Here is a 13,544-nt window from a genome sequence, read left to right on the forward strand (position 1 = left end):
GTTCAAACTATATTATTTTTACCCCACCAATAAAAGCAAATGAGCCTGTACTTTAAGGTAAGAAGATTCTGAGTAAATTATTTGGCACTCTGAGTCACTCAGACCTGAAGCAGTCACACAATTCACATAAGGAGCACTTAAGCAAAGATAAAAGAGCAGCTATCTCTCCTCCTCTGACCCGAGGAATAGCTGCACTTAAACCCTGGAAACTGTGGTCAGGAAAGACCAGTGTGGACATGCACAAACAGAATGCAAAGACGAATAAATCCTGACCCCTGACAGAAGAGGATATTATCTGCTCTGTGCCCTAAAAACACACTTTAAATATAAGTAAGGTGCATTTTTCAGTCACTTGTGCTTAACGTACAGCTTATTCAGGACCAACATGAAACTTTCTCCCAGCAGAGGCCAGGTGCACTTTTCAAAACCACCTCTAGGGGCAGTGTTGTACTAATTTTCAGAGGATAATCTGAGTCCAGCAGAGTGACAACCTGTTTGCTTCTAATCTGAAACTGTCATGACCCAAATAAAATAGATTTGGGGTAAAGCGATGGGTAATGATTAATCATGTGCAGCCTCGTGTGAGCACTGTTTGCTTTTCAGGTGAAAGGATGTTTGGATGTAACTCTGTCAAAGAGTGGTGCTCAGACAAAACAAAAGCAAATGTTCTAAATATATACTTGTACTTATACTTTTGTGTTCAATCTCTCTCAGATATTCACACCACAGTCCATTGTAATTTAGAACAAAACGTTTATTCAAATCAAAAGGAAGAACTAGACAAAAGGTTAAACCATTCAGAACGTAGTATATTCATAGAATATCTATACATCGTCATGATTGACAGACAAAAAAAAAAGGAGATAAAAACAAACATACAAATGGAGAATGAAGAAAAATTCAGTGAGTGATATTGCACTTTGTTTCTAAAATGTTTCAGATCCCATCTCCCGGGTTCTTTATCTCTGAACATTTCAGCTCCTGCCTTTTACTAGGTCAGGAGTTTAGCTTAGTTTTGACACTGGACTACTCTGCGGCCCAAGCAAATGGACTATGGAATTGACCAACCTGAAACAAATATGTAAGCTTATTCGTTAGCGTGTAGCTCGATTCAGTTTCCCTAAGATAAAAATCCAAACAAAGAACTGCAAACAAATATAATCAGGATAAGATATAAGTTTACCGTGGAAGAAGGGGTTTGTATGCTATCCCTAAATGTTTCTCAAAGGGGTGGGGGGGATGCTGATCAACAGCTGCCACCCCTAGGCCTGAGGGGGGACCAAAGAGGTCAGGGAGGCTAACTCAGGAACGTTGCTTGTTAAACTAGGAAGCAAACTATATCAATGCCCAGAAATACATGGAAAAAAAAAATAGCTTCATCAGCGTCAGAAAAACAACACAATCGAGAGGCCTGTCCAGGATATCATTTTTGCAACACTTGCTTCTAAAGGACTTTTTTTTTTTCCCCTCTTCCCTTTTTGTCCTTTTGAATAAACATGGAAAGGTCTAAAACATACAGGTGTGTACAAACAATAATAAAAAGGAGAACACGAGTTAACAAAGACACTGTAAGATGAAGAATCATGATCAGGTCTTTTCTGTGTCAAGGCCACGAAGATAAGATCACTTTAATAATCTGCAGTTTGTGGATTACTGTCAGAAGCTGTGTATTTAGTTGCCAGCTGGATCTCGATAAGAGCGTGCACACACACACACACACACACACACACACACACACACACACACACACACACACGCACAAACTTGTGTCAGCTACGTTTTAAATGTAAACTTAAAAAAAGGTCACTAATCTTAAAAAAAAAATGCATTAACGTCCTACACAACACTGCTTTACTGAAAAATCCTCTAGTATAACATGGTTGGTACCACGGTTTTTCTCCAGACCTTCACCATTGAATGCTTTTTTTTTTCATTGTTTTCTTATCAAAAAAGTGCTGCGTTTCTTTTTTACTTCTCTATGTCAAACCTCTGTTGCAGCTGGTCTTTTGTGTTGAATGAGTTAGAAAACCAATGTATTACTCATGTCAACCTACTACTACTTGTTCTGACCAGTCTGAACAGAGGTTCAGCAACATCCCCGGCTTTACATTTGTGCCGGGTTTGCTTTGTCGCGCCTCTTTTACCTTCCTTTCTTTTCTTTTTTTTTTTATAGCTAGCATTCTGGCTTCACTGGTCTGGTAGAGTCTAACTGTTGGTTGGATGATCTGGGCAAGTGCAGCAGGACAAAAAGGGAATGTGATTAATCTCGGAAAGCTGCCTTGCTTCTCTGCAGGTCTATCCTCTTGTTTTGGTAGTTACAAAAAAAAAAAAAAACGCTTCATTATTTTTAACAGTGCAATTTAAAAGAAAAACCTATAACATTTTTTTTTTCTCTTTTTCTTTCCAACCGTTTGGCAAGTGAGACGACCACCTGAGACAGTGCTTTTTGGGCAGTTATGCAAGCCTGGCTTGCCCTGAGATTAGGAGTAGAGGGGCTGCAGGTAATTAGGGTACCACCCTCTCTGTTTCACACACACACACACACACACACACACACGCTCACACACGGACTCACACTTTTCTCTTCAGCTACGATTTTTTGAGTGGCAAATACAGGTCTGCAACCCTCCTAGTCCAAATCCAGAGCAACCTCAACACAAAAAAGGCTAAAAAAGCTATTCTATGATTGGAGCTAAATACAAAAACAGAATAACAGAGCTAAACTAAAAGAGGAGGGAAGCCACACTTGGATCCAAGCTGAGGAGGCAACATCTTAAAAGAGCTTCCAGATGGAGATAGTGTGCTGCAGTTTTTGTTAAAGTCCAGTCTGTGGTTGTTATAAGTCACTGAGGAAATGTCGTAAGGAGAAAAAAAGAAAAAAATCTTAAACAAATCAGTGCATTGTTCTTGTCCTTGTCAATCTTTTTTTTCTCCAAAATCAAATCCTGTTCTCAGCGCTGCTCAAAAGTTATGCAGATGAAAGTCTTAAAAGAAGCCTGCAGTCTCATATATTCTTTGTCTGGTGCATTACAAGGCTGGAACCAAACTATTAGTGATTTCTTTTTTCAATTCTCATTAAACAGAGCCACACAACTCAAGTAAAGAATAAAATGTGCAAAACAAAAATCCAAAATGAGGCAGGAGGAACTAGTCTTTGCTCTGTTGTTGAGTGCTGCCACTGAATGCTCTCATTCATACAGACTATGGTGGTTAGAACGTTGTTAATTTTCTCTCTTCATTCCGTTTTCTTTAGGTGATTCTGCTGAAGTCTGGACATGATTAGTCCTGCCCTTTGTATTAGGAGTCATGTCCTTATGTGCCACGAGTTCAGAAGAATCAAAGGGTTAAAGAGGAGCTTGGCAGGCAGAGCCTTGCTGATTCTTCATCGTCATTGTCAATACTATCGCCAGGGCTCTCGCTACCAGTGGGGCTTTTCATACAGACTGAATATGTGTTTGTCTGTATGCGTCCCATCCTCAGCAGGCTGACACAGGAAGGAAGCGATGCCCCAAACTAGTGACTCCTGTTTCTCTTGCTGAGGGAAGGCAGGAACAGGTTTGTCCAACCCAACTCAACCGTGGGTATTTGTCCAAGTCTTTGTCTGTTGGTTGGATACTTCATTTCTCTCTTGCTGTCAACAGCGTTGTGTGAACGTTGTTGTTGGAGAAAAATAAACAAAGCTGAGCCTTGCACGCGGGTTTCTTTTGAGATCCCCAAGTCAGTCGGGGGAATTTCAGAAATACCCTTCAGCGTGATGGACAGGCGTCAAGCCTGCGCTCCTCTGTGCGTGTGGCGTGATCGGGGTTAGGATCGATCTGGAGTGGAAAAAAAGAGGGTTAATATATTGAAATACATCTGATTTAATTTAGTCTGTAATAAAGATATAAATGGACAAATGCCTTGCTCTGTGTTACTTGGTGCTTACCTCGGAGTACAGAGGAGGAGGCTGGAAGCGGAACTCGTGAATGTAGGCGAAGAGAGGTCCGTCCAGCTCCTCACGGGCTGCTGGGACATCCAGACTGCTCTGCCTCTGCTCTTCTGTCACAATTTCTGCATAGCTTGGAGGAGCTGCAGAGGAAGAGCGAGCCACGTGTTAGCATTCTTGGGAAGCATACTCAAGAATAGAGTCCTTAATGTAAATCATGACCTTGAGATCCAACCTACCTTCAGGCCTCTCAGGCAGTCCCATGCCCAACCAGCTCATGCTGCACTGGCTGCTGACGCTGGAGGTACGGGAGCCGAAGGGGTGGAGAGGGATGGTTCCAATGACCAGGGGCAGGTTCAGGGAAAGGTTAATCGCCCCAGGTATGTCCACGTAAACCTGAACACGTGAGGACAGCACAGTAGGTCAGAAAATGCAAGTCATTCTCAGGTATAGTAAACATGCTGCAGTGTAAATAAAGGGCTTTGAAGCGGAACATTCAGCATGAAATCGAACAGCTTTTTAATCCTCTATAAAATAAAACCATGCTTGTCTGGGCTAAATAAGTTCAACCATATGTGGGTCAGTAACTTGAGGTCTGGTGCTTACGCAAGGCAGAGTCTGCGCCTGGTGGCTGTCTGTTCGCAGAGTAAAGAGGTTATAAGCACCTTCGAGGCAGGTGTTACCAAAGATATTCTGGGCTAATGCTCTTAGCAGCATGTGGAGATAACACCTGGTGCAATCCAAGGCCCAGATTTGGCAATGCAAGCTGAGTCAGCCAGGTCCTTGGCCTAGAGACTGATTGGCCTATTAGGAAATATTGATTCTGTACTGATAATGGTGCTGAGTAATGGTGATTATAATAACAAGAGGAGACTGTATTAAGGGCAGAAACACCTATGTGTCCATGCCAGTAAAGGTAAAGTGGCAAAGAAAAAGAATGGGGTGTGAGTGTAGCCCAACTACAGCAAGACTGTACTCACCATGAGGGAGTACTCCACTCTGATAATGCTGCAGTCCAGGATGGAGGGTGAGACAGGTGGGATCTTCAGCATCTTGCCACTCCAGGTCTCGGTTTTGCCCGAGGACAGAGACTCTCCCCGCAGGTTGGCCACCAGCTGCTTGACCTCCTTCATCTTCCCTTTGGCATAGAAGGTCTGGGTCTGATAGATGGCTGCCTTTGGCACCACCATGCGGGAAGAGCAGTTCTCGATCTCGGCAAAGATTTGGATCGACTCTCCTGCGAAGTCAGAGAGGGTAGAGGAGAGGTTAATCCGAGTTACTCTATGTGTCCATCAGTGGTAATCATCTTATTGTCATCACTGATTAATGCACTTCTGGTGAATAGATGACTAACAAGATTCTCATTATGAATCAGTTACTCATTCTCACCTGGGGTGTATCCCTTCCTTTCGATTTTGGCACTTAGGGAAATAGGACCTGAGGTGCAGAACCAACAGCAAAGTGTCTTGTCTTTCGTGCCGGCCTGTGGTGACTGAAGAAAAAGGAAAATATTCAGAGAGTTTTTCCTAATATTCTCGACCAGTGTCACCAAAGTCTGATTCTCTTTGTCCAATGTCTCAGCCAATAATTAGACTAAATATAAGGTTGTTTAAAGAGCACTTACCAGCAATAATGGAGTGTTGATGTCAATGTGCTCAAAGACTGTAAATTCCTTCTTGGTCTTCATTGGCAGGAGCCATGGCCTGTGGAGTTCTGCCTTTACCCAGTAGCGCACACTGCCGTGCTTCCCTTCAAAAGAGGTAGCCAGAGGTCTACAGGAAAGACGAGATGAGGGAACAAGAAGAGAACGGGGGTTACATTAACTGTCAAGAGCTCATACTGTATACCCTCCAGCTCAATAACGATGATGTTGATATTCAATTCAAAGTGCGGTATTAAAACACTTACGTCTGTGGAAGCTCGAGGCTGAATGCATACTCATGTCTTCCTGAATGGATAGTGGTGAGTCCTTCCTCCGAGTTGTCATCGTCTGAAACACAAGGAGGACAATATTCCAAACACATGTATACCATACCTGGGCAAAATGCTCTACGAAGGCATCTGAAAGTCATACCAAAAAACACAGGGTGGGGGAGACAGAAGAGAATAAACGGATTTTACTATCATATCTGTCCGTTGAAATAAAAATGTATTGAGAGATGAGCAGCAGACTAATATCTAGACTAGAGCACACCAAAGAAGTTGTGTATGAGGTGGCAGAAACTGTACGTGCATGACTGAGCATGCTTTTGTATGGACAAAGAACAACATCCAAGAGATCCTATTGTGGCATGTATGATGGAAATACCAAGCTATTGTGGGGGGGGACTGGGATATATGGGGCAACAACAAAATGTGTAGGTTAATCTGTCTCATAAACTAGGACCAATTTCCATTTATCTCTGAAAAACAAGAGCATCTTATTGCAGAGGGTAAGGCGTCGGCAAATTGCTCATACGGATTAAAAACATTTTTTTTTTCCATTTAAACCAACAAGAGTGCTTTTTGAAGAGCTGGGTCGACAAGCCGGGTGTGCTTCTGCCAGCTCAGCACTCCCTCCCCCTAGCAGCAGCAGCAGCAGCAGTCGTGTGGTAAACAAGTGCGGAGCTGTCAGTCAAACGGCAGACTCCAGCAGGAGGAGACCGGCCTAAACCGGTGTGAGCAGCTTCCCACAGCCGCTCTGCTCTCATTACGCATTCACTGTGCGACACCGCAGTCACTACTAACAAGCCTGCTCCCTCCGACCACCTACTACCGCAATTTTTCCACCCTTTTATCTGCCTCAGCATCACCGGAAATGTCTCATAAATAGCTTGGGTAGAATAGTAGCTTTGTAAGAAGTATTATTTTGGGTAGTGTTGCGCGTACTGCAACAATATATCACCTCAATTTAACCCTTAGCCCTTGCCATAGGCAGACTAAATGTCTGACAGTCAAGCAAAATGACAGCTTCACCTGATACACACTCAATAAGCTGCTGCCGAGTGGACAGAAACTATTTATCCATTTAATTATAAGAGTAAAAAGGTGTTGCACATGAAGGAAGCGAAACCCAAGCCAGTAAAGGCACACGTATGCACATGCAAGCGTCTACAATGAAGGCTTTTCCGTATTACAAGCAACCATAATGCGGTTGAATGAACGCGAATGTCTAAAGCACAAAGCTGCTGACAATAAACCCCAATGCAACATCATATTATCTCCCTACAAAGCACATATGTGCAAAGGAATGGTGTTGTCAATGGAAGAAGAATGGACACTATCAATTTTGCACCAATACCGCATATTATAATGTATTTTGAACAGCTACTTGTACCAACTCATGCCATTTTGCAGGTGTTTTCTTAATTAAAAAGTTGCAGAATTTTCTGTCACTCTCTGCAAGAACAGTGATGTCATTGGCCACACATGAGCACCTCAGCCAATCACGCGCGGGCGGGGGAGGAGCATGCGCGTCGCCCCGCCCCCGCCCGGTCCAGTTTTCTGAACAGGATTGAACCGCTTTGAACAATGGGTGGAAACTTAAGAAAAGCTACAAAGAAACGCTAAATTTAACGCGTTTCTGCGTCGAAAATGTCCAACAAAGCCGCACATACACCACTGCACGTTATTAGTCTGTCGTCCCGCGTTTTAAAAATGAGAATTATTGTCGTTTTACACTTGAAATACTGTGAAAAACACAAGGCAGTCGAGGTGCTGTCATTCATTCTGACACCTTGACACAAACAAGTAAGGATGGAGCTGTACGCAGCCACTTAACACCAACACCAGCACATGAAAGAAACTACAATATAAAAGGTTTTGAATTCTTATTATTAAGGTATTAACATTGAAATATAAGGAAACAGCATTGCCAAGTGAAGCTGATCTCAACCAGCACAAAGAGCATCCACAGTTTCTCTAAAACTTCTGCTGTTACAATAAAACAAAAATCTCTTACCTCTCTCGTGTCCAATTAAAATATCTTTGTGATTTAGATATTCCACTTCTTCTGTGTAGTTTTGCGTGTAGGCAGTGTTGGATCCAGCATTTCTCGACTCAGTCCAACGAACTTTAGCAAATCCTTTAGCGTGGATTTTGAGAGATTTCACGCGGATCTCTCCGGTGACTTCGATGATCACCCTCCCTGAGACGCAGTCCCCGCTGGAGAAGACGGGAACATTGCTGTCATTGAGACAGTCGTAGCTCACTGTGAAGCTCTTTACCTTTCCTAGCACCATGGTGGAAAGAGATAGGCTACGGAGACCTTGAAGTTAGAAAAGAGAGTCTATGAAAAATATAATTTCATAAGAAAAAAGGGGGGGATGCAGTCTTTAGACACTGATCAGTATCTCTGCCCTGCAAAAAGCAGTAGGCACGATCAGTGGCTTCTGTGCGAGCAGTTCATTGAGATGTGTGATGGCTGAATAACAGCAAGGGATGCTGTTATCATCCGCCTCTCTGCGAGTTGGTCTCCAGTCAAAGACAAGGAAACCCCCGTAGCTCAGCTCACTTTAAGCGACAGGCTGTGTGAAAAACAACCTTGGGCGCATGCGCGGCGCTCCGCTGCCCCCTCCTTCCGCCTTCTGGAACAAGGCAGTGAAGTGTGGCTCTGAGCCAGATGACAAGTTTGGTTAAACAGCTGAAAGACTGCACAAAGAAATGTTCACCACAGTAGATTTATAGGTGAGTCTTTACAGCTCATTTGTTGTATTTAAAACACATAAATATATATCCCCAAAAAGTCTCATCCCTACTCATCTCCAGGCTTTTTATTCAGAGTGCTATAAGAAATATGTGTACAGATTGTAGGGCCCACTAGAAACAAATAAAAACACACATTTCCACTCTTTATAACATAACCACACATAACTGGTTCACCTTGGCATCTTTTCTGAGCCTTCCATTTTACACCCTTATGTCTTGGCTTGCAAATGCATTGTTTACATCTGCCATATAATCCACACATATGGTCTCACATACATCCAGGGACACTACAACCTCTCCATCCATCAACAGAAAACAACAGAGCTGAATCTTGCATGATGCCTGCAGCATAGATCATGTACAATTCCCGTATACCATAAATCCACACGATTTAAGGGTATGGGCAGACTTTCAGAGAGGGTTCCCATATATTCATCTATATCATATATCCCTGTTTTAACATTAAAACAATCCGTGCACATATGGGGGGTTGGGATTTCTCATTGTGTTGAAGTCACAGTTTACAGAAAAACAACTCTGAGGCTCAAAACGCCATCTGGTGGCCACCAGGGCTTCTAACGTGAGCTGCAGCATCACCTGTTGAACAGCACTGTAATTGTGCATTGTGCATTGCCGTCAACACACTGATCATGACAATGCAAAACATTTGTGATTCATTGTGGTTATTTATAAGGTGCCACACCAGTTCAGCAATACAATTATCTGCGATAATGAGCATTTAAGTTGCAGGAAGTAGTTGGATAATTACAGTGTCTCTGAAAGTCTATGGTTGCAAGATCAATTAAAAAACAATATTCCATGCTAACCCCTTTCATTTAAAAATGGCACCACTTGCAGTCGTATGAGGCTGTTTCACTTCATAAGTTATTGGCTAAATATTTAGTTGGTCTCACAAACACATAGACATGCATCTCTGTGATTGTGCTACTCTACAGTTGTGAACATAACAGTGCCAGCTCAACAACAATGTTCAGCAGAGGTGTTTTGTTAAAAGATTAATGCTGCCCCCCAGAGGTTATAGTTTGTCATTACAGTAAGCTTTATTTATGTATCCCCATGTAAAAGCTTTTTATTCTTATAATTATTTTCGCAATTATTGGTGGCAGTGGGAGTGAATATTTCTATTTATCAATGAAGTATTTTTTTCCACTGGAAAAAAATCCCCAAAACATTTTCATAAAGTTGGACTGCTTCTTTTTGCCATAATATAAGAAAACTCTTATTTTGAAAGCGTAACCAGGATGTATATGTCAAGTCCCTCAGACTCGGAAAATAACCAGTACTTGAAAACAGGAACAACTTTTGACTGTCTTCTGTCATGAATCTCATTCAGTCTTGACAAATCTATATTATTACATCGGCACATTACCATATCTGAAGAGGTGAGACGTCATGAATACGGAAGTGCTGGCTTTGATATTCCTTCTTCAAATCTGTGGTCAAAGTTTGTGCCAAAATGCAACCAGACCCAACATTGTGATGGTGATGAGTGATGCATTTGTAAGTATGAATAATGTTACATGTCACAGTGCTTTACCACTGTATAGTAACTGACACAATAACAGTAGAGTTTTTATATGTATGTAGGCTACAGCACTGGACAGGACAGGCTGTAGTTCAAGATTAAACAGAGATGCAGTATTTTTCACATTTAATCTTTGTTTGACTGTGCACCTTAGTAGCTTTGGGTCCAAATGTTATTTTTCTTCTTTATGCAGGATGGGCGATTGACCTTCGACCCTGGCAGCCAAGTTGTGAAGCTGCCATATATAAACTATCTCAGGGAGCTTGGTGCTACATTCCTCAATGCTTACACCAGCTCGCCCATCTGCTGCCCCTCAAGAGCAGGTAAGTTACCCATTAAAGCATCACTGGGGACAAAGATATTATGGCATATGTGATGGTAATAAAGGTAGAATAATGAGTGTATGTTTAACTGTTCTATCTCTGTTCTGCAGCTATGTGGAGTGGTCAGTTTGTTCACCTCACGCAGTCATGGAACAACTATAAGTGCCTGGATGCTAATGCAACAACATGGATGGATTTGCTGGAGGCGAATGGATATGTTACCAAGTCGATGGGCAAGCTGGACTACACCTCAGGGAGTCACTCTGTCAGGTAAGCAGACTGTCAGGAACAAGAGTGAGCCTGTATCTCAGATACAGGGGAAAACACCTACACTAACCTTTCTTTCTTTCTATTCATCACTCAAAAACACAAAAGACGCACCTTAGCGTATGACAAAGAATGATATACTGTGTATGTGGGCAGCTATTTTCCAGAACAGTGTGAATCATCTTTTGGGACACTTGTCCTTACATGCTTCTTTCCACTTCCCCTTTTTTATGTGTCTTTGCCTGCACTTTGTTAGTATTTGTGTGTCTGTGCAACTTCTGCAGTAATCGAGTCGAGGCCTGGACACGAGATGTTCAGTTCCTCCTGCGCCAAGAGGGCCGGCCTGTTTCGCAACTTGTTGGGAACATGTCTACAGTAAGGGTCATGAGGAAGGACTGGGAAACCACAGACAAGGCTGCACAGTGGATCCGCCAGAGAGCTGCATCGTCACAGCAGCCCTTCGCTCTGTATCTTGGCCTCAATTTACCTCACCCGTACAGAACTGAATCCCTGGGGCCCACCGCAGGAGGATCCACCTTCCTTACCTCACCATACTGGCTGGAAAAGGCATGCTATTTCTTTTCCTGTGTCTAGAATGCTTTCTCTCCATTATCATAAATCACTATTAGGTTTTAAATTCTTATTTTACACACACAGGTGTCCTCTGAGCTCATCACTGTTCCTAAATGGCTGCCTATGGCTGCCATGCACCCTGTCGACTACTACTCCACCTTCACCAAAAACTGCAGCGGTGATTTCACTGAGGACGAAGTCAAAAGCATAAGGGCCTACTATTATGCCATGTGTGCCGAAGCAGACGCCATGCTGGGTTAGTTGACAGCAGTAATTCACCAGGGGGTGGACTATCTAAGCAGGAGGTAGTGCGTGTGATAGCTAAGTTATTAGACTCACAAAGATGGCTCAAGTTCAAACCAAACTCTGTTGCCAAGATTACTAATGAAGCCGCACCAAACCTATTCAGGTTCACAGACCCAAACACGCACAAGGCACTCATCTTACAGGATCCCAATGTGGCAAAATACAAGTACAAAGGTGAAGTGGTGTCAGAGAGAGACCAGTACAGCCAGCATACTAATTTGGCTATAAAACAAGGCATTGCATAGCAGGTGACAGCAGGTAGCTAGATTTAAGGCATATCAGTCAATTGCACTGAACTACTTCAGCAGTGTCACTGTTGATTTAGTGCAGCCTAATAGAACATATGGGTACTGTGACTGGAATTACTGTAGGTGAAACCTCCCTCAATAAATAAAGGCAAAAAGAACAGTAAATGGTTTTGATAGGCACAATGATATGAAATTGTCATGGAAGATCCATTTCCTGTAGCATGCATCAGCAAGAGTTAAATGCTCTGTATTGCTTGTATGTATTGCAGTAGTTGTTTCTTTACTTATGCTCCCACTTTAAGTTACTTAACATGCTCACATATCAAAGGCTTGCCATTACAATTTAAGTCATTTCTTAGATCAAATTAAGTAAAAATCCAGCTGCAGCTCAATGCTTACTCTGTGTCTTGCACATTCTCTGTCTCACCAGGTCAGGTGATTTCCGCTCTGAGAGAGACTGGCCTGCTTAACAACACCATTGTGATCTTCACGGCCGACCACGGAGAGCTAGCTATGGAGCACCGGCAGTTCTACAAGATGTCAATGTATGAAGGCAGCTCCCATGTTCCCCTGCTGATCATGGGGCCTGGGCTGATGTCTGGCCTGCAGGTCAATCAGCTTGTGTCTTTAGTTGATCTCTATCCCACTGTGCTAGGTGAGGAAGTAGACAGAAAACATACATTAAAATGTCTGTTGAAAGGTAGAATAAAAGTGTTAGAGAACTGTCTCTCTGCTGTCAATAAAAGCACTACCAGATTTAGATTTTAGTATTTTAACTCGATGTAACACACTTGTGTATTTTGCAGACATTGCTGATATTTCAGCAGTAGGCATTCTTAGTGGCCACTCGCTCCTTCCTCTGCTATCCAAGGCCAGCACTTTCTCCAAGAAGCAACATCCAGACTGGGTTCTGAGTGAATATCATGGCTGTAATGTTAATGCCTCTACTTACATGCTGAGAAGTGGGCGGTGGAAATATATTGCCTATGCAGATGGTGTGAGTGTCCCTCCACAGCTTTTTGGTGAGTTCCCAATTTCAGAAACTAAACTTCAATCCTCATATGCTTTCAGTATGGAAAAAAAACAATGATAAAACTGTACTTTGTGTTTTTTTGCAGATATAACACTGGACAAGGAAGAACTTCATGATGTAGCTCTAAAATACCCAAATGTTCGAGCACATCTGGACAAGCTGTTGCGTAGTATTGTAGACTATCCAAAAGTCTCTACAACTGTCCATCGTTACAATAAAGAAGCATTCAGTGCCTGGCGCCAGAGTTTGGGGGGAAACTACAGTCAGGTCATTGCTAACCTCAGGTGGTTTGTGGATTGGCAAAAAGATCCCTCAGCCAATGAGAGAGCTGTTGACAAGTGGCTTTATGGCTCTTTGTGATATTTTTTTTATGGTTATGATGATGGTTAACTTCAGGGTGTCTTTTTTAATGAGCTGGACTCAGACTTTGCTTAAACAAGGACTTGATGTTTTATGTAGAGCACTTTAAATTGCCTTTTTTGCTGAAATATCTATAGATTAACTTGCTTTCCCTAACGTGACAGTGTCATGAAGTGAGGTATATTAAATTCCTTCTATAATAAAATCGTTATTTTCCAAATAAACTGTTGCTATTGTGTTCATTTTTGTATAGTTTTGCTGTTTGTGTTTACATCTG

At 42.5% G+C, this 13,544-nt stretch overlaps 2 protein-coding genes across 2 annotated transcripts; one reads left to right on the top strand and one right to left on the bottom strand.

Moving 5' to 3' along the window:
* Window positions 1-1,703: 1,703 nt before the first annotated feature.
* Window positions 1,704-8,412, bottom strand: arrdc3a (arrestin domain containing 3a). The gene is made up of 8 exons (XM_049578262.1): window positions 7,866-8,412; window positions 5,834-5,915; window positions 5,550-5,697; window positions 5,315-5,417; window positions 4,906-5,162; window positions 4,165-4,321; window positions 3,926-4,068; window positions 1,704-3,815 (listed from the first exon to the last, which is right to left on the bottom strand). The coding sequence occupies exons 1-8, from the start codon at window positions 8,143-8,145 to the stop codon at window positions 3,747-3,749; spliced, it is 1,239 nt and encodes a 412-aa protein (XP_049434219.1). The 5' UTR covers window positions 8,146-8,412; the 3' UTR covers window positions 1,704-3,746.
* A 1,486-nt stretch (window positions 8,413-9,898) lies between these two features.
* Window positions 9,899-13,478, top strand: arsk (arylsulfatase family, member K). Its single transcript, XM_049578722.1, has 8 exons — window positions 9,899-10,132; window positions 10,351-10,480; window positions 10,591-10,750; window positions 11,032-11,314; window positions 11,405-11,576; window positions 12,305-12,529; window positions 12,681-12,896; window positions 12,993-13,478. The coding sequence occupies exons 1-8, from the start codon at window positions 10,025-10,027 to the stop codon at window positions 13,265-13,267; spliced, it is 1,569 nt and encodes a 522-aa protein (XP_049434679.1). The 5' UTR covers window positions 9,899-10,024; the 3' UTR covers window positions 13,268-13,478.
* Window positions 13,479-13,544: the final 66 nt, after the last annotated feature.

The sequence above is a fragment of the Epinephelus fuscoguttatus genome, linkage group LG6 (assembly GCF_011397635.1).
Source record: "Epinephelus fuscoguttatus linkage group LG6, E.fuscoguttatus.final_Chr_v1".
NCBI classification, from domain to species: Eukaryota; Metazoa; Chordata; class Actinopteri; order Perciformes; family Serranidae; genus Epinephelus; species Epinephelus fuscoguttatus.